This window comes from Mytilus edulis, chromosome 10 (genome assembly GCF_963676685.1).
Source record: "Mytilus edulis chromosome 10, xbMytEdul2.2, whole genome shotgun sequence".
NCBI classification, from domain to species: Eukaryota; Metazoa; Mollusca; class Bivalvia; order Mytilida; family Mytilidae; genus Mytilus; species Mytilus edulis.
This window is the reverse complement of record NC_092353.1, coordinates 1,120,303-1,142,591: the sequence shown is the minus strand read 5'-3', so window position 1 is coordinate 1,142,591 and position 22,289 is coordinate 1,120,303. Positions and strand designations below refer to the sequence as shown.

At 32.6% G+C, this 22,289-nt stretch overlaps 1 protein-coding gene across 2 annotated transcripts in view; it reads right to left on the bottom strand.

Moving 5' to 3' along the window:
- Positions 1 to 22,289, bottom strand: part of LOC139493100 (synaptotagmin-C-like) — a 60,429-nt gene continuing 38,140 nt past the window's right edge. Inside the window, exons 1-6 of one of the 2 annotated variants that reach the window (XM_071281254.1) lie at positions 15,046 to 15,190; positions 13,396 to 13,576; positions 12,491 to 12,628; positions 10,930 to 11,252; positions 3,320 to 3,425; positions 1 to 2,237 (exon numbers count right to left, since the gene is read on the bottom strand). In XM_071281254.1, the coding sequence (XP_071137355.1) occupies positions 1,945 to 2,237; positions 3,320 to 3,425; positions 10,930 to 11,252; positions 12,491 to 12,628; positions 13,396 to 13,576; positions 15,046 to 15,132 (1,128 nt within the window). In that variant the 5' untranslated portion in view covers positions 15,133 to 15,190 and the 3' untranslated portion in view covers positions 1 to 1,944. Of the gene's footprint in view, positions 2,238 to 3,319; positions 3,426 to 10,929; positions 11,253 to 12,490; positions 12,629 to 13,395; positions 13,577 to 15,045; positions 15,191 to 22,289 lie in introns of those variants that run through there. The other variant, XM_071281253.1, reaches the window with a different exon arrangement.

Sequence of the window (22,289 nt, the reverse complement as noted above, 5' to 3'; positions counted from 1 at the left end):
TCACAACTATAGCTTTAATTACTCATCTTTCTTCAATATATACATATCAATTATTCATTTTAAAATATAACTTTTCACATTACACATTTCACATTTGATTAAACACAAAGGATAAGGATGTATTATAACAACATATTGCTTTTGAAAAAAAAGCTTTCAAGAATTAAGCAGTCATTCTTAAACAAAACAAAAATAAGGAAACAACGATATTTTTTAAAGTTTAAAGATTTTTTAATCATAAAATGAAAATGTGATGAAAGTCTGTATTTAACGACTTTACAGCTAAGATATAATGGCACGGGAAAATATCGTAATATTATGTGATGTTGTGAAAAACTGGTGCGGGAGAGTATAGGCAAACATCTAGCTCCGTAAACTAAGGTAAAGCCAGGGATTCAAATAAATATAAAGTGTGAGATTAGACAAATCATTAAATGTAAGATACCCCGGAAACTTTGCCCTTAGTTACACTCTCCAAGTATTTTCCCCTTGAACCTGCAGAGAAAAAGGTATTCTGATTCCATCTTGTCTATTTCTAGCTTCCATGAACGCAAAATTGTGGACCTGCAACTGTTGATGAAATGTGTAATCCTGTTACAAGATTCAAATGGTAATGAAATGAATCAACAACAATATCATGAATATTCAACGTGCGGATATACACCGGAAACGTTTTACTAAATTTGTGAAAGGTCACTAGTTAAAACTAAATTCAAATACCATAAATAACAGATACAGATGATAAAAATTGTTTTCGAGTTATATCCCCTTTGTCATAATACTATCTTGTGTCTTTGAAATATGAAGGCACATGAACAAATAGTAATATTTCTTCAAACTTTTGGGACGTGGTACATATTTATAAACATATAGATATATAACAGTTTTAACACGATAAATTCATATTTACATACATATTATATTTATCGGTTAAACTGTTGACATCAAGACGGTAAATTTAAGAAGCGAATCTGATGCGTTTAAAATATTTATAGCTTTCAGAGCATGTAGGGATTAAAGAGCATATAGAGATTACTGAGCAGTGTGTTAACTTAGTACGACACTTGATTATCAATTAACAAATTAGTTATAAGTAAAACAAATGGTCAATGATGAATAATCGAATGTTATCACATTCTGACATTCGTATTTTATAGTTATTCTAGACTTCGTATTTTGTAGATATGATAATGAACAAACACTGAACTTGGTGAATGACGTTCATACACTTAATAGCGGTTTCTCTCTTAAACAAATAAAGCAATGGTAGCATGTGATCTAACAAAACATGTTTGTGTTAAGGGCTCTTTTTCACACATAGATGATATTCAGGAAACTTCAAATATTACTACCAAACTTGTTAAATGATTATGGTTAGAAATGTGTTAAAATGCAAATATTGAAGGTAGAAACAAAACTTGTATGTTTGTTTGGCACTATACAAAACAATACTACGATGCATGTTTCTTTACTAGCCTTCACTTCAATGCTTTCGTGTGTTCAACTTAATAAATTAGTTGGGCTTTTAGTCGGCGATTGTTTTAAAAAAAAATCGAAGTTCTCTAGTTAGACTACAAGGCATAAATATTCATATATCGATGTTGGTCTATTATACAGCAGTAAATTGACATTTCAAAATAAATAATTCCTCGTTTCTAGTTTAACACTCATCTATTAAATGAGAACCGTAGAAGACCTTACCCACGAACTTAACAGGTTTTGTGCATTGTTAAGGTCGTACAATGATCTGTATTGTTCACATATTGATCATTTGGTTTATTAATAGGTGACAAACTACATCTCCTTTTTTTTTATCAAACCATAATCCTCTGACAAATTATCCATACATATATATATACAAATCCTTTGTTTTCGATCGTTCGATAGATATATAATCTTACAATGTAGATAAAGTTTTTTGAAATTTCACCTTATTTGAAATGGCTATTGTCTATGTAAAGCTTGCCACATGGCCATTGATTTATGAGGATTCGTTAACATTTCGTTCCAATGTTTCCCCTCATGTCCCTCACGTGATGACCCAAGTACGCATTTTCCAACTATCAGGTCATGATCTATAACAGTTATTTCAAGGTTAACTTTAGGTAAAACTTCAGCAGGCACATTAAATGAAAGGGCTTCGTTCCATACTGGAGCAGTTGTTCCTTTCTTTACTGAAGTCTTCTTCCTTTTTATTTTCTTTCCATCCACAATGAGAGCTACTCGAATATATGGGTCTGTTAGAATGAGAAACATAAAAGTGCTACATTAACAATATAAATTAAAAGAGATGACGAATATACATAAAAAGACATCAAGCAGAATACAAAACAAAAAAGAGACGTTACTACCACCCCCTTCCCTTTTCACGAATGTGACCTATAGTATAAGACTTTTTACCGGATTTGTAATAATTTGAGCAATACGACGGGTGCCACTTGTGGACCAGCATCTGCTTACCCTCCCGGAGCACCTGAGATCACTCCTAGTTTTTGGTGGGTTTCGTGTTGCTTATTCTTTAGTTTTTTATGTTGTGTCTTATGTGCTGTTATTTGTCTGTTTGTTGTTTTCTTTTTTATCCATGGCGTTGTCAGATATTTTCGATTTATGAGTTTGACTGTCCCTTTAGTATCATTTGTCCCTCTTTTTAAAGTCAGCAATAGGTGATCTTCAACAACTGACCAGTATTTACACATCATATAAAAGTCTACGTAGCTCAAAAATCAAGACAAAGTCTAAATCGTGTTCATATCAGATTAATATTATCTAATCACTACAGAAACATTGGTCGTCGAATGGCACCCACTATCATATTAACACTAACACAACCTTATCCCTTTTAATATAGACCAATCAATATGTATAACAATCGTCATTGCACCTAATGTAATGCAACCATATACCAACAAATACATAAATACAAGACTTCAATCTGCTCAATTTATAGACTTATGAATTAAGAACAAGACGACTTCAGTGTGTGCTGAAAATAATGATGAAAACAAATATTCCTACAAGCTAACACAAGCAATACGACAGGCGTTACATGTGGAGCAGAATTTTCTTACCAATCCGGAGCACCTTTTTGTTGAGGTTCGTTTTGCTCTTATGTTAGTTTTTTATGTTGTTGCATTTCTTTTTTGTTTGTATTCTGTTGTTGTCTTCCATAGTTTTTCGTTTTTAGACAAGGCGTTTACAGTTTGTAAAAATAACGATTGAAACATGATTTTACGTATTCGGATTACATTTGCGATTTTTAAACATTGATAAACTGCTGTTGCCCCTTATTTGGTAGAATTGTTAATGAAGTCTTTATTACCTCCCGTTAGTTTCAAATCTTTAGCTTTCATCAATACAATAGTAAGCCTTTCTGCAGCAGGTAAATATCCGAGTGACAACAGTAAATCCCCACTCTCACCTGTAAACTATAAATATATAACAGGTAAATATCCAAGTGACAACAGTAAATCTGCACTCTCACCTGTAAACTATAAATATATAACAGGTAAATATTCTAGTGACAATAGTAAATCCCCACTTTCACCTGTGAACTATAAATATACAACAGGTAAATATCCGAGTGACAACGGTAAATCCCCACTCTCATCTGTAAACTATAAATATACTACAAGTAAATATTCAAGTGACAATAGTAAATCCCCACTCTCACCTGTAAACTATAAATATATAACAGATAATTATCCTAGTGACAACAGTAAATCCCCACTTTCACCTGTAAACTATAAATATATAACAGGTAAATATCCAAGTGACAACAGTTAATCCCCACTCTCTCCTGTAAACTATAAATATATAACAGGTAAATATCCTAGTGACAACGGTAAGTCTCCACTCTTACCTGTAAACTATAAATATATAACAGGTAATTATCCTAGTGACAACAGTAAGTATTCACTCTCACCAATACACTATACATATATAAAAGGTAAATATCCAAGTGACAACAGTAAATCTCAACTCTCATCTGTAAATTATAGATATACATGAGGTTAATACCCAACGAAAACAGTAAATCCCCACTTTCACCACATCTTCCAGTCACCTCCTCGCCACCCTTGGCATAATACGCCAATATTTGTTATCACAATGCTTTGCCATCTACCGATAGATAAAAGTCACGCCCATTCATCATATTTGACTGCAGCTTATATTTTTTGCGTGAGAAACACACCCAGGTGCTATAATAAGTTAACTTAAAAATTTCATTAAATATCGACACATATGTTAAGGGGCTTGTTGCACAATAGGCATGTGGAAGTTTCTACATTTTCACGTGATCATCTCAAGAGAGGCGATACATATTATAGGGACATTCAAACTCAAATAGCACCAACAGACAATCAATAATAAACAAAACACAACATACAAAACTAAAGACTAAGCAACACAAACCCCATCAAAACCGGGAGTGATCTTAGGTGCCCTTGAATGGTAAGGCGATCCTGCTCCACATTTGTAACCTGTGGTGTTGCTCATGTCAGTACAATCCCGGTATAAGATCTAAATCGGAAGGTCACATTCGGGAAAAGGGGACGGGATTGTAGTTTCAACAATAGGAATATTTCAATTATAATGTTTGAAACGGATAATCCATAACGGTCAACAAACTATTGAGGCTTTTTGATTGGACGCAGCATGCTACTACTGCAACGAATAGAACATCATTACATTGTAGATCCGAAATACTATATTATTCCCCCAAAGGTGAAGAGGAGATGACTGGCTTGAATAACACTTTGCTAACGAAGATGATTTCACCTGTAAACAATAAATAAACAACTACTAAATATCCTGGTGACAACAGTGGCTTTCTACTTTCACCTATAAACTAAAAAAAATACAACAGGTTAAGAGTCATTCTCTGTAAGCATCAAAGAATTACAAAGGAAATGAACAATTTATTCTCCAGGATTTCCTTTGTTTTTACATCAGGGGTTGGTTATAGTGCACTAACAACAAATATAACTTTCATTTCGAAAGTTGTAGTGTTGTTTGCTTAACATTGCCATACAAAATTTCAATTAAAAAATCTGAGGTTTTTACTGAAATAATGATTGATTTTAGCAAAAATTCACAAAAACCCATCTTTAGTTAATAGGTGACAGCTAATATCCGCTATCTTAGTGTACATAATTGTGTAAGTTCAGATTCGCCCCAAGGTATATTTCATATTAACCCAAAGATATGGTCAGACTATCAGACCAAAAAGAATGCTTAGGATTAAGAAAATTGTGCAAGAACTTAAGTGAAATAAAACGAAGTTTATTTTGTACCAAATATCATATTAATGCTGCTTTCAGGAACATAGTGCATAAGATTTCAAAAACATCCCAAAAAATACCTAGAATAATAAGGCTGAAAGCATTGTCTAGTTTTGTCACTTATATATAACACAAAAACAATGTTAGATTACCACTGATGTGTGTAGGAGGAAAAAAATAATGATGTAATTAAAATTATGCCTTAAAACAGGAAGATAGTATCGAATTTTGAAGATAGTTTAGAATTTCTTGACATCGTTCCAACTCTGTTGAAGTGTTTCTCGAGAGACAATTACATCTGCCATTTACTTATCTTTGAAACTGAGGAATGTACTTTACTATTTGTGTCAGATATACCAACAATACTTTACACTTGTCGTTGTCAAAAGTCAGCTATCTCTTCCAAGTTTGTCATATCACCGGCTGCGACTTGTCTTCACATGTTTACTTATTATGATAGCCACAAAATTGTCACTTATGGTTGGGCTCTGTTTTTAAACTTCACATCTACTGTGGTGTTCGTAGTCTTCGTGTTATCATTTTGTAGTGGTCACTGTTTTTCAATCCTTAATGTGTAAGCTGTACTTGTCCTGATGACCCTTGTTTTCTATGTGACAATTGGGGAAAGTAATTATTTCGTATACTAATGGATTTAGTGCTTTTGATATCGGTTGGTAATCTTTGATAGTTTAGTTTATTATAATCCCAAAAAGTATAACAATAAACCAAATGTTAAGGCAAACTCAAATTTATAATCTAGATTTGTACCATATTTTATATTTTACACAAATAATTATGATCACTTCTAAATTTGTTTTCTGTTGTGTTTCATGGAACTGTGTAATAAGTGTAACGCCCATTTTTTGTTTTTATATTTTGAACATTCAAAGAAGATAATTGAGACTATATTTTGTGGTTGAGCCGCACTGCTCGATCTATACGTGGATACAACATATATTTGAAAATATGCGGTATAAAAAGTGTACATTCGATCAGCGTGAAAATGGCTTACCGAAAATATATTCCATTCCTAAAGTCGGTGTTGTACGAACATATTTACTTTTAGTGTTAATATTATGGTTTCTTTTTTATAATATGTTTTTATTGATTCAGGTGCCTTATCATAAATTTTGAAGGTAAACCATTGTTCTAGAATTACAGGATAGTACTGGTTCAGATTTACATGTACTACAATGAATGATGACAGATTTCGCTCCCTCTATTCTTAATATAAGTTTTACTAAATTAGAAAGCATTAAAATGAGGTGTTTAAAGTATCACATAGAACAGGAGTACTATCGACCGAATAAAAGTGTAATTCCGTAGGCATGATAAGCTATCTCAAGACTTCAGAAGCCACAATAAATGCTTGTCAATCCACAAATACAAAACTTTTGCAAGTGTGTGTGTTTTAACTTTGATTTAGCACAGTAACATATTAATTTGAAATTGAAATTTACAAAATGTATCATTTCAATTATGACAAAATATCTACCTGACAAGAACGTTCGATTCATGTTTCACACGGCAAAACGAAGTAATATTTGTAATCTTTCTTTACGTTTTACTACTGTTGCCTTTACTTAAAAGACGTCCAGTACATACAAATTGTGAAGACCATTTTAAGTATTATAGCTTTCTTATAATTTAATTACTAGCAACTTTGACAATTTTATGGTAAGTTTGTGTCTGATAATACTGTGTATAGAGAATCTGACAAAGTTACCAATAAAGTAGGGAATTGTCTAATGAAATTGTTTATTACATTGCTCGTTTAATCAAGCGAACTTAATTAAATATCTGAAAATGCTTTGTTGTGCAGCTGTTTTTAGCGATGGAATCCTCCAATGGCTACATTTTATAATTATTAACTTGTCTGATAGGAATTGTTAAAACTAACGATGTTTTCCAAGGTTTCAGTTTTTCTTTTTATCAGGAGATGTAAACTGATTTCCATTAAGGATGTCATCTGTGTTTGCAGTATATTCTGAAGTTTAATTTGCTGTTATATTTGAAAAAGAAATATAATAGTCAAGACATACCTGGCTTGTGTATATCATATATTATTTGCAACAACATGGAAAACTTCTCTTATCTTGAGCCGCATTTTTAATCTTATATATAGCAAAGTTTGGTAATCTATTGTTAACATAACACGTGAACTCCCTTTTTTGCGTTATCGATATTCCTTAAACGTATATGCATGCATTATATCGAATAAACAACATATCATGGACGTAGATATAAACAGATGTGTTTTGAGTGCCAATGAGACAAGTCTCCATCCAGGTTACAATTTATGAAAGTAAACAAATATAGGTAAAAGTACGGTCTTCAACAAGGAGTCTTCGCTCACACCGAACAGCAAGCTAAGATATAAAGGGGCCTCAAATATCATATATTTGTTCTCATATTTACATTTCGAATACTCATATATTGAAAAGAAATGATAATCGATCAATCAATCAGGTTTTAATTTACAAGCTTTTGTTTATTGTGGAAGGCCGTATGGCTATCTGTAGTTGCCAAATTCACACCCGTAAGTCTCTATTTGGCTAGTAACACATGTAACATGTGTATTTTCACTCATACCTCACAACGTAGATAAAAAACATAACCGATGAGATATTACAAGCTATACAAATTTCTAAGAAATTACTACCACATTAACCTCTTAATACTGAAAACAATACTTCGTTATCAAGTGATTATACACACAATGTAAATTGCAGGATTTATCGCCGGAAGTAGTCCGACGTCCTGTTTCTGACGTGTCCGGAAGTTATGGCGAAAACCTATTAATAGAACGATGTTTGTAAATGTCAAAAGAGATTGCAGTAATAGAGTTGTTTACCAAAGTACTGTTAGTTTTAGATTATCTTTTATCGACCTTTCGGGGATTAGAGCATTTACATGATGCCGAATGACCGGATATCGCTAGAAAGCAATTATAACACATATTGATTTCCTTAAACAACAATTCGATAGAGACATTTGGTTTAAATACAAACGATTTGTTAAACTAGCGAATGTGTTATGTTTTCTTCTTTACCCTATTCATAGTCCTATAATTTGACAGTGACAAACATAATTATAATCGAATCTTTTGGTATTGTATAACAATAATATAAAAAGATTGTTAGATCATTTAAGATGCATACTTTACATTACAGTTCCATGTTTTGTCTTCTTCTTTTTTGCAAACATCAGGGTTGGGCACTATTTTGTATGCATCAAAATTAACATGCAACTATTTAAACTTTATTTTTGCAAAAGAAATTGCACGAAAAAGCATATATTCACGTAATGATTTTGCCTTTTAAGGGATTTGTTTGAAGCGTCACTGTCAGTTGTAGACGTACCTTGCGTCTGTTGTACAAACTTACCAGCTTTGTATCGTTGGGGATATTTATTTTATACAGGGGATTGTTGTGTTATTATGTCTTTCCACTTTTCGGGGAATGATCTATTGCTATTGTTCTGATTACTATTATTTTTTCCCGCTTAATTTTTTTACTTCGCTGTTTTGTTGTTTTAAAAGATGGCGCATAGATATTTGGAATATTGTATCGTACCGTGTATACGCTTATGAAACCCTAATTGATAGATACCTAGGATCTTTTGATTTGAGATGCTTGGTCAATGAAAATGAAAATGAGGTCAAGGTCACCTATTTCAAAAATATTAACAGAATTGTTAGTTGCAACATGTCGTAACACATAAATTTAAGTTGAAAAGGTACGTAATTGCAGTTTTCACCCCCTTATATCTAAAATTAGCTGTATGGTAATATAATTCATTAACAATTCATTAGCAGAGACCTAGAACCTTTTGTTTGGAGGCTCTTGTTTAATGTCTTTAAATTGGGTTCAAGGCCAAAGTTTGATTTGGCATTTTAGATTTTGACCTTAACTCTAACTTTTAATTGGTTCAAAGTAGAGCAATCGAGTCTTTTACATTGGGTTACAGATATATATGACCTTTAATATAGGTCAACCGTCGGGACCTTTTGTTAACCGGAAGTGGTCGCCTTACTTCGTGTACAATTTACTAGAACTTTATAAGAAGGTTCGAATCGTCCTGAAAGTAGTATTTTGTACACTGGAAGTACCATCTTATTTCCCTTATTTTTCTTAAAACTTTAATAAAAACATGCATTTTTGGAATAAGCATACATTAAGCTTATACCATTATAAACATTTTAAACCTACATTCTAGATTTTTTTATATAGAAATGTCTATTTAAATAGGGTAGAAAGACCTTTAATTTAAATTAGAATTATTACGGTACTGTGAGTATACATTGTTGGTCTCGTAAATTTTAAGACATATTTATTTATGATATTAATGTAATACAATGTTTTGATTCATTTACAATATTTATTTACAACTTCTGGACATTTCTTAAATGTATAATATTGAACATATCGCATTTATTCTTTTATACACAATTGAACACAAGCGATTGTGAAATATCCTTAAAAAAACAAAATCTTTTATAGATGTTTATGATGCATGATTGTTAAAAGTGCTATTTATTGCTTTCAACATTTTTTCTTTTGTTTTAGTTGAATAACATCCATGTAATCAATTTCTATTTTCTTTCAGTAAAAATCAATGAGTATTAATATTTATAGTGACAACAGCGTCAGCAGTAAACTGTAGACATGCACAGCCAGTGATCTCAGATAATAAATATATCATGCACACTGAAATGTATCTTAAATTAACACATAGTTTTGAGAAACTTTTGGGAAATGTACATTTTGAAACATCAAAACTACCCAAGTTTTATGCAAATTTAAAACGGGGAAAGTCATTTAAATGAGGGAGAAAGATACCAAGGGACATTCAAACTCACCAAATCTTCCTCTATAGAAATCAACGGAGCGAATGGAAACAACTGTAATATTCACGACTTCATAAACTATGGATTCATTTTTATTCATGGGATATCAATTTTCGTTGATATCGTCGGTAAAGGTGAATCCCAAATTCAATTGTTCAACGAAAAACAAATATTCTATAGGCTTGTATGTAGACTTTGGCAAAACAACGATTTTTAATATCCATGTTTACTAAATCAAGGACAATTGATCCCCACGAAAATAAATGAATCCTTAGTATACATGCATTCCTGAAGAAAGGGGTGAGTCAATAGTTACCAAAGGTAACGTTAAACATGGTTAACTAGCTCAATTTCGCATGTGTATGAAATTTCTTTATTGTTCCTTTACAAAAACAAAAACCCAAAGAGTCATAATTGGTTAACGTGACAGACTATCATAACGTTACGAATGCTATCGGTAAACACGACCTCGGACAGTTTTGTCGTTTCTGTTGAGACGCATTTTTTTTCTAATTTGTGTGTGTAAACAGTTGTTAGCTTTGTTCTTTAATTCCTGATTTAATCTATTTCTGAAACATGTAGTTGTTTTCCTCATAGGAAAATTTATAACTTTTGTTATTATTCCCCCGACATTTTTATTATAACAACAAATCCTAACGTAAGCCACGAATAAAGCAGAATGATTTTCTCAACATAGACTAAGTCAATATTTGATAGTATGAGGTATTGTCAATTGCCGTTTGACTTGTGGGCGAAAAGCTATATTTAACAGGACGAATGCTTAAGTAATAGAATTACCTTTTGATATTTTTGGATGTCGCACCACATTTCAACACTGTTACTGACATCTATTTTCCCTAGATCAACTTGTACCTCTCCTATACATTTATGTCTTGAAAATTTGTCGTAATCGTAGATAAGAAAAACAATTTGTTTATCCCGAACATCATCAAATGTCACAGGGAATTTGAAATATTCATTAAAGAACGGATTACAAGTCTTTCTCTTGACAGATGATTGACGGATTCGTTCATCAACTTCCGGTGACATGCAGATTCTTACGTAAGGATCTCCGAAACTTACTTCCGCTTCACGTGATTCTGGCAAACATAGTTCCTGAGCTGAAAAATAATTAGGCATCCGTGACTATTATAGTATATTTATGTGTTAATTTATTTCAAATGAATTATATGGTCTAAACTTATAAGAAAATAAATTTCAAAAAAACGTTAAAAACATTGATAATTTTCTGCTGATAAAACCGTTTTACGAAGAACAAACAAAGGATGCAATAATTACTAAAAGACAGACAGAAAATAAACACACTCCAAAAAATAAAACTGACAAAAATACCAGTACACATAGATCTACACAAAACACTACAACAATCCTCAATTGAGCACTACGTGCATAATTGTATATTAATTGCAAGACATAAATGACGAAAGGAAATAAAAACTTGGCCTAAAGAAATACTAGATATCATGAAACCACTACCCATGTACATTTCACCTGTACAGCATCCTCGCTTTCCTTAACTAAATATTCGTAGGGGCACGCTGTTTTTAGTCTTAAGAGATGCACAACAATTAATTATGATGGTATCCAAAAACTACAGCAGCAGATGAAATCGGTTTTCAACGAGGCCTAACTTATGGATTTATGAGGCTACCGGAAATAGTACATTTACTTTACAATAAAAACGCAGAATGCTGTATTTTGTTTATCTTAAAAGCAGCAATTCTCTCTCTCTCTCAAGAACACATTGTAAAACATACATGTACTCACTTAGTGTATCAATTAAAGGGTATTTAATATAAAACATTTTACAGGGAACTTGAAAAAAAATTGTATCAACCAAAGGGAAGTTAATAATATCTTCGAAAACACCTGCTTCTTACATGCTGTTTCGCATGTACTTAAAAAAGGAAGTAATAATTAAGTTTTCAATTCTTTTATATAAATAATGTACATTGTAAGGTGTCAGTCATCTTTACTGTTGATGTTTCAGTCAAAGTATGAAACATATCCAACTACAACAGCTAACTGTTTTTCTATTTTCTATTTTGAAATATAGGTAAACGCGACGAACCTCGCCGCTAACATCGAAATTGACATCTGTACAAAGAAACTTCCAGTTAAAGGGTGATGTTCATGTGTTAACATTTGTCTGACAAATATGGAATAAATAAAAGTATGTATGGAGATCAATCGGGTCCAACACCAAATATGGTGACGGATTCAACAAACAACACAATAATTATGTAATTTTGTAAATTTTAGATGAAGATTTTTAAGGCAACTGTTTCTCTTATAAAACATAACCACTAAGTTATCTCTATTTTAAAATAACAACTACCTTCAATTAAGTGTATAACGACGTCTGAAGTTCTAAAGTCATATTTAAGTCTGATGTGTAGTCGTCCTTGGCATTGATCTAGTGAAGACTGCTGTAAAACTGCATCTTTCCTCGGATATAAATCAGGTCGAATTACACCTAAAGAATAAATAGATACGTTTAAAGATTAAATTTAACACATTAAAAAGATAACACTGATCAAAACGTTCAGAACACAACAATGAATACAAACTTTGCCAAACATTATTTTGAATTACTGCTTTTGCCTTTCCATACCATCATTGTAATGAAATTTTTTTGGACGAACATTGTAAAAATAATTGTATAAAATTCGAGATTTCACGTAAGTTACGTAAGCGCGTCACTTTTTTTGATATCCTGAGGTGTTTGTCGTTGATGGAAATGCTTGTTATTGTTCTGTGGTTTGCATTTTGTGTCGATTATATTATTTGTTTGTGTGTTTCTCTGTTATGAATGTTCTTGCGCGTGTTTGTGTTGTATTTCTGTCACATAGTGTTCTCATTTTAGCAATATATTTAACATTGTCATAAAGCGTGAGGTTTGGCTAATCATTATACCCGGTTTAACCCACCTTTTTTTCTTAAAATGTTCTGTGCCAAAGTCAGGAATGTGACAGTTGTTTATAATAGTTCGTTTTAATTTGTTGGTGTTTGTTTTTGTTGCATTTTGGTGTTCCTGATGTTTATTTGTTTTCCTCTTGTGTTTGATGTTTCCCTGTTTTGGTTCATAATAACACCGGTATATTACAGTTGCCTTTCTTGTTGTTTTAGATTTTCATTTTATTAGTATGCAAGTATTAAGTTTACCAACTTATTATTGATTAAAAAAATTCTTTAAAATTTGAATTTATTACAGAAATTTAAAAGAAACGAAATATAATTTACCAACAGACGGATCAAAAACAAAACTATCAACACTGGTATCACTACGAGCACTAATACTACTTGTGTCTTCTGTAAAGGGATCGCTTCTAACACTACCACGTGACATTGTAGAAATGCTGCCACGAGATGTTGTAGACGACCTTGGCTGAACTGTCCTTGACTCCTTTGACAGATGAACATCCTGGAAGAGTCAATTGAATTGTAGTGATTAGCTATATGATAAAACATATACTAATATAAGATATCTGGGATTAATCGACCGCCATTTCTTCTCAAATGAGAAATTTCCTGGAAATTAACGTGTTAGCAATCTTGATTATTCATGTACAAAAACAACTTATGTTCGATGTGGTGGTTGTATGAGTTTTATTCATGAAGATTACTATCAACCGTGTAAGAAACCTTTCAATATAAGCATGATTTAAATATGTCTTTTAAAAAAATCATATAGTTCTCATTAAACTTTAAAATCAAACAATTTACTACAGATAGAATTAGCTATCCGATTTAAATAGGACTTTTATTGCTACTCAAAAACTACTTGAAAACACATGAAATACGATTAGCATTCAACATATTTACGTTAAGTCTGATGTATTCCTCACGTGATCGAGTACATTCAGATGGAACGTGTTGGTGTATTAACGTGCCAAATCTAACCCACCGTTTTTCTTAAAATGTCCTGCATCAAGTCAGGAATACTGCAGTTGTTTTCTAATAGTTCGTTTCTATTTATGTTGCAGTTTCGTTTATGTTTTGTTATACTTCAATGTTTCTAATGATATCTTTGTTTTTCTCCTATAATGGCCGTGGTTCCCTTGGTTTGAATTTGTTACCCGCATTTGTTTTCTCCTAATCGATTTATTACTTTTGAACAGCGGTACTGCTGTTGCCTTTATTTAACAGTAAGGCGGATAATACATGGAAAAAACGAAAATGACACAAAGAAAAACAAGTTTACAAAACATAGAGCACCAAAGGTTGAGCAAAACGTACCCCACCAAAAACCAGGGCTCGTTGTTAGTTACTAAACCAACCATAACATAAAAATCTAACGTAAAAAAGTGTAGAATAATAACATTAACAACTTAAAACCAGTTTAAAAAAATTAGCAAGAAGTGTTTGTACATATAAATGAGGATAGGGGATAAACACGGGTGTGCATCCAAAACATTGCTAACGAGTGATGGCTAAAATTCGCTTGTGAATTTTAAAACTTGATAAGAATCTATTTAAGGTTATTTATAATTGATGTTTTATTTTTAATATTTTTCCTAAATAAAGACTTTGAAATGTGGTATAAAAAATCCTAGTACACCGAACTCTGAGGGAAATTTACACGGAAAGTGCTTTATGAAATGGCAAAATCAAACGCTCCCGTCGAACAGTTGGAAAACAACTGGCGATTCCTAACTTAGTGTAGGCATTCCTAGTATGAAAAATGGTAGATTAATCAAGCTGGTTTTAAATCTAGCTAAATCTCTCAATAAAGTAGCATTGAGATTTTACACATATCGACGACATATTTTCTATAAATACAAACTTGCAAATTTTATAACAGTAGAAAACTAATAATATTGACACAATAACGTCAACATATATCAATATAATAACCAAATACTACATTGGATTACAGAAAAGTTACTTTACCATAAGTTTGATGACTGGAATTCTAGCAGACAATATGGTGTCGTCATCTAAAGATTTGTAAGTCAGTCGATTTAAACATATACCCATGTTGTCCTGTCATTTTTACTATAAACCATGACTTACAATAAAAGATTTACTTTAATGTAAAACTTGTAACAATGTCACATCTGGGTTTAATCGTTAACAAATCAATTTATCAAGGCTAAAACCTTTCTGTTAAGAAAGTATATAGATATAACTAATGCTGGATACTATATCAGTTTTGTTTGATTAAAGAAGGACTGATCTTCAAAAAGAAAAACAACGAATCAAACAAATAAACACAATGTAATTAACAAAACGAAAACAAAACAAAAAGGAAATCATACAACGTGTTAAATAAAAAAATAAAAAAAAACATTAAAAGATACAGCAGTACGTGTAGATACACATGTAATTAAAATATGAAAACAAATATATTATTCCAGCTTCAATAGACAACATATCATTAAGCAAGTCCGGTAAATATAATTAAAATGAACGTGTTATCAATATAGCAACGAGAACGCTTGACATATTAAGACAGTAGCTGGTCCCTATTCGAAAAATACTTTATGACGTATAATTTCCGGACGAGCTAAAATAACATGATACCATAGAAAAGGTTGTTTATGCTTCATGGGTAAACCAGATTAAAGGACGAAGAAAATGAGCTGACACTGGACAATAAAATGTTTGAATTAGTAACACGTTATAATCCTCATTTGACAATGTATTGTTATGTATGGACCAATGTTTTATTGTATTGTGGTCAGATATCTTGTTTGTATTTTATGTAATATAGAGCTTTTATACATATAACTCATTACTGACTGTTACAATGTATGATGTGGGTTCTCTTATAACTAGGCGAGCCAATTAAAACTATTCGTTATATAAAATGAATTTGAAGAATATATGATGTACGTCTTCCTATGACTAGTCTACTGATATTATGTATTAAGTTAACTGTTTGATGGTAAACTGTTGAATATATTCCATCGCGCTTTAAAGAATGGTCTCATATTATGATGAAATTCACACAAAAAAATAATTGCCAATGTTATTTTTCAATTTGTATATTTATTTTACGCCCTCTATGTATGTTCTCACATATGTCTTTTGCCAGTAATTTTCTTAATGGTGATTGAAGTTTGGATGGATGTTAAAGGTCTTCTGTTTGTCTGCAAATCTGTTTTGTTTATCAGCTCATATACATGATTTTGTAACGTGACTGTTACTTCATCCACTTTTTTTTATGATTTACTCATTACAAACTGGAATTTAGAATTATATATAAAAGGAACAACTGTAATATTTCATTCGCAGTTAGTCAGTGTGCAAATGTTTCATGTTATTTCTTCATAGAAAGGGAAAATACTACAGTCATTCTTCGAGTATCAAGTACTTCGTGTACTACAATATTCGACGACTCCTTTATATTGTGTTTATATTACCAACAGTGATTATTTGTAGTAGTCACATATCATCTAATGTCATTTTTTTCATGCCTGATATCTTGTCATTCATATGACATCTAATCGGAAATAATATTTGTCACGTGAACGTCAATGATCGTCTGCTATAAAGTTTGTCACGTGTGCTCCAATGATAGACTGTTATCAAGATTGTCACGTGTACTCCAATGATAAACTGGTATCAAATAAAGGCAAGAGTAGTATACAGCTGTTCCAATGAAAACTCCGATGATCATCTACACGGTAAAAATTCAAGTTTGTCAGGTGTACGCTAATAATCATCTGGTATCAAGTGTTTCACGTGTACTGCAATCATCATCTGGTATTAAGTGTTTCACGTGTACTGCAATCATCATCCGGTATCAAGTTTGTCACGTGTACGCCAATCATCATCCGGTATCAAGTGTGTCACTTGTACTGCAATAATCATATGGTATCAAGTTTGTTACATGTTAATAGACGTGTTAGGTAAGTCGACACTACTGCTGGCGCTCGTGTTGGATGGCAAATGAATACAATATGATGTTGGGACCATCTCAAAAAGTAAAAAAACTAAATATTGTTGTTACCTGTATGGATAAACGTGTTTGATAACTCTGAGATTAATTTTTTTTTCAAGTTCAGCGGTAAAAAGTCAATTTCCAGTCGTTTCAGGATTTTGATTAAACTTGCTAATACGTAGTCCTTATGAATATCTAGCTATAGAATCTTATAAATTTACGAGGTCAAAGGTCAAGGTTACTGTTAAGCTTGTTATCTATTTTAACCTCTAGACTTGATCTTGACTTAACTTGGCATATACTTAACCATTATGAATATATATGTAACCAAATTCATTTTCAAGTTCAGCGGTCAAAAGTCAATTTTTGACCACAAATTTTTACACCATATAAGAGACATCAATTAAGGCAGAAAACACCGAGCGAAAAAAAATTAAATAAAGGAATATCAGAGTGCAATGTGTATGTTGAACACGCAATGAGACGTTTAAAGACAGACAGGGTTGTTTGGAACTTTTTGGAGAAATTAAAGGAACGAACTAAATCAAATAGTTGAATTATGTACCGGACTTGTCGACGGATACTTTTGTAGTTAACCAATACAACTGAATGCTATGTTAATAAGCACGTAACCAAAAAATTCCAAATTTGCATATTATAATAAATCATCGAGCATTCATCTTGTGTAAAAGGGGAAACTTATGTCTAGTATCCAAAATAAATTGTGTTACTCTTATTTGTATTTTTAAATCGTTCCAGAATTATAGTATAAGTTAACGATGATTTGTTTCAATTGGGAGATAATATTAAAAAAAAGAAGATGTGGTATGATTGCCAAAGAGACAATTCTCCACATGAGACCAAAATGACACAGAAATTACCAACTTTAGGTAACCGCACGACCTTCAACAATGAGCAAAGCCCATACCGCATAGTCAGCTATAAAAAGCCCCGAAATGACAATGTAAAACAATTCAAACGAGAAAATCACGGCCTTATTTATATAAAAAAATGAGCAAAAAACAAATATGTAACACATAAAAGACAACCACTCATTTACAGGCTTCTGACTTGGGACAGGCACATGCATAAATAAGACCAAACAAAACTCTTGTTCCTTAATTTTTTGCAAGATCTTGTTGATTCTGAAACTAAATAAAAACAGGCCATCCTCACCCTTTTTCTCAACAAGAGGCATATACAGTATTTGCCTAATGGTTTTATTATATGTTGCATTCTTAAATCAAATAATTACAGTAACATGTATGGTTATACTCATATCTTCAATCATGGTATCCCACGTAATTTATTTCAAAATTCACATTAAGTTAATAATGTTGGGTCTTTAAAAATGATTGATTTGCATACTATAAATAAAGTATTTCAGTGGTCATACAGGTAATAAAAAACGATATAGTACTTATACTTTTGGAGATGACCCCCACATCATATTGTATTCATATTCCGTCCAACACGAGCGCCAGCAGTAGTGTTGACTTTCCTAACACGTCTATTCAATGACCACTTGGTATCAAATAAAGGCAAGAGTGGTATACCGCTTCTCAAATGAAAACTCTGATCATCATCTGAGTGTATGGTATCAAGTGTGTCACGTGTACGCCAATAATCATATGGTATCAAGTGTGTTACATGATATTCAAAGACCACTTGGTATCAAATAAAGGCAAGAGTGGTATACCGCTTCTCAAATGAAAACTCTGGTGATCATCTGCATGGTATTTAATTTGTCACGTGTACGCCAATCATCATCCGGTATCTAGTTAGTAATGTGTACGCCAATCATCATGTGGTATCTAGTTTGTTACATGTACTCCAATCCCCATCTGGTATCTAGTTTGTCACGTGTACGCAAATCATCATCCGGTATCAAGTGTGTCACTTGTACTGCAATAATCATATGGTATCAAGTTTGTTACATGTTATTCAATGACCACTTGGTATCAAAACTCTGGTGATCATCTGCATGGTATTTAATTTGCCACGTGTACGCCAATCATCATCCGGTATCTAGTTTGTCACGTGTACGCCAATCATCATCTGGTATCTAGATTGTCACGTGTACGCCAATCATCATCTGGTATCTAGTATGTTACATGTACTTCAATCTCCATCTGGTATCAAGTTTGTTACGCGTAAGCAAATCATCATCTAGTATCTCGTTTGTTACATGTACGCCAATCATCATCTGGTATCTAGTTTGTTACATGTACTCCAATCTCCATCTGGTATCAAGTTTGTTTCGCGTAAGCAAATCATCATCTGGTATCTCGTTTGTTACATGTACGCCAATCATCATCTGGTATCTAGTTTGTTACATGTACTCCAATCCCCATCTGGTATCAAGTTTGTTACATGTACTCCAAACCCCATCTGGTATCTAGTTTGTTTCGTGTACGCCAATCATCATCTGGTATCTAGATTGTTACATGTACGCCAATCATCTTCTGGTATCTAGTTTGTCACGTGTACTCCAATCCCCATCTGGTATCAAGTTTGTCCTGTGTTCGACGATGCCAATATGATTGTATGGTATCTAATCATGCGTCTAACGTGTTACGTGTATATTATGTATGACGCTTATCCCTCATGATTGCCTGATATTACATATCTGAAAAAGACATATAACGGTAGGTCATGCGTCCTTTCTCGTCAATGTTGTAACTGCTTTCATTTACAGCGGCGAATTTAGAACGATAATTTTTTTATCATCAGTAAATAATCAATATATTCCCTTGTTCGCTTTTTAAGACAACGTTATGCATGTTCACACAGTTCGGGCTGTTGGAACACAGTTATTGTCTTATCAATCTTTTATGTCGGTTGTAAAACCAATTTTGTAAATATAATTGAACAACTCTCATACAAGTCTAGTGGAGGTTTAATTAGCTATACAACCAGGTTTAACCGATAATGTGTCTTCTAAATATGATTAGGTCTCACACTTTGTTGATTGTGTTGTTATGACTTCCTCCATTTTAATTCACCTTGTAGTTTGCTAGTTTGCAATGTTCTTTTTTATAGATTATTCTTCAGTATAAAAGGTTTCAAACAAAATATATGATAAGTCGTTATTGAATAAGGAAGTGGTTTTCGTATTCCAGTTTTTTAAATACATAATGAAAAGAACGAAAGTTCATAGCATGTTTTCAAACAAAAACCAATTCTTGTAGTGTAAATGAAGGGCTGCCTCAACTGCACTTAGTTAATCAATCTATAATCACCATCCATTTAAACTAGGCATATAACATTATCATAAAAAGAACTTTATATTTGACTCTATAATGATATGTATTACTGCTATAAACTAGCGTTTCCACCTCCAGATTTAAAACGTGAAATGAAGAATGTTTGATTTCTTATTTTAAAACCGACTTTGATGGTTTAGTTATACAGCAAAGATTTGAATGATCTTTTATCAGGAGATGACAATTGATCAATTGGATATTGACATCCGGGTAATTACTGATGTCAAGATCAAACTACTGAAGGGAGATGATTTGTAGTAATCAAAGTCAGCTTCAAATACAACTATATAAGACGGTGGGTAATATGAAACTATAGTAGAGGGTGCGTCACATTAAAACAAGAGATAATATTGGCAATTCGGTTAAATTATTCCAAAAAAGAATAATGACCTGTTTTGCTTTTGTTTTTCATTCTTAAAAAAGAGGTTCTGAACATAATGATCAATGTCCATCTTTTTAACTTTATACATTGTCAACATGTGCTGAAAACAATTTCAAAAGGAACTGCTTAACCCAATAATATAATCTATCAATAGTATGGTTATCTATATGTAAGTATAAACTCCGGGGTTCTATTGCACTAGTGGTAAGTAAGCACCACACCAATTTACAATCGAAACTCAATCAATGCGGTTTGCTGCTGGTTAATAAGTTTGGCAATGATTAAACGTTATAGAAGCTGCTGGTGAATAAGTTTGGCAATGACTAAACGCTATAGAAGCTGCTGGTGAATAAGTTTGGCAATGACTAAACGCTATAGAAGCTGCTGGTGAATAAGTTTGGCTATGACTAAACGCTATAGAAGCTGCTGGTGAATAGGTTTGGCAATGATTAAACGTTATAGAAGCTGCTGGTGAATAAGTTTGGCAATGACTCAACGCTATAGAAGCTGCTGGTGAATAACTTTGGCAATGACTAAACGCTATAGAAGCTGCTGGTGAATAAGTTTGGCAATGACTAAACTCTATAGAAGCTGCTGGTGAATAAGTTTGACAATGACTAAACGCTATAGAAGCTGCTGGTGAATAAGTTTGGCAATGACTAAACGCTATAGAAGCTGCTGGTGAATAAGTTTAGCAAAAACTAAACGCTATAGAAGCTGCTGGTGAATAAGTTTGGCAATGACTAAACGCTATAGAAGCTGCTGGTGAATAAGTTTGGCAATGACTAAACGCTATAGAAGCTGCTGGTGAATAAGTTTGGCAATGACTAAACGCTATAGAAGCTGCTGGTGAATAAGTTTGGCAATGATTAAACGTTATAGAAACTGCTGGTGAATAAGTTTGGCAATGACTAAACTCTATAGAAGCTGCTGGTGAATAAGTTTGGCAATGACTAAACGCTATAGAAGCTGCTGGTGAATAGGTTTGGCAATACTAAACGCTATAGAAGCTGCTGGTGAATAAGTTTGGCAATGACTAAACGCTATAGAAGCTGCTGGTGAATAAGTTTGGCAATGACTAAACGCTATAGAAGCTGCTGGTGAATAAGTTTGGCAATGACTAAACGCTATAGAAGCTGCTGGTGAATAAGTTTGGCAATGACTAAACGCTATAGAAGCTGCTGGTGAATAAGTTTGGCAATGACTAAACGCTATAGAAGCTGCTGGTGAATAAGTTTGGCAATGACTTAACGCTATAGAAGCTGCTGGTGAATAAGTTTGGCAATGACTAAACGCTATAGAAGCTGCTGGTGAATAAGTTTGGCAATGACTTAGCGCTATAGAAGCATAGTCATCGAATAAATAGTTAAAACGAAAATTAATGCTTAACTTAACTGACAAGAACTTCATCACACATTTATAATTGAAGTTTATCTATATTTTATAATATAATACATACAAAATACCAAACACGTACCATCGCACGGTTTAAATTTCGATGATAGGGAAACCGAAAGACATTGCTCTTTCTTTACACACATTTATTCTTTATTTTGGAAAATTTTAACGTGTTCAGTAATATTATGTCCAATACATATGT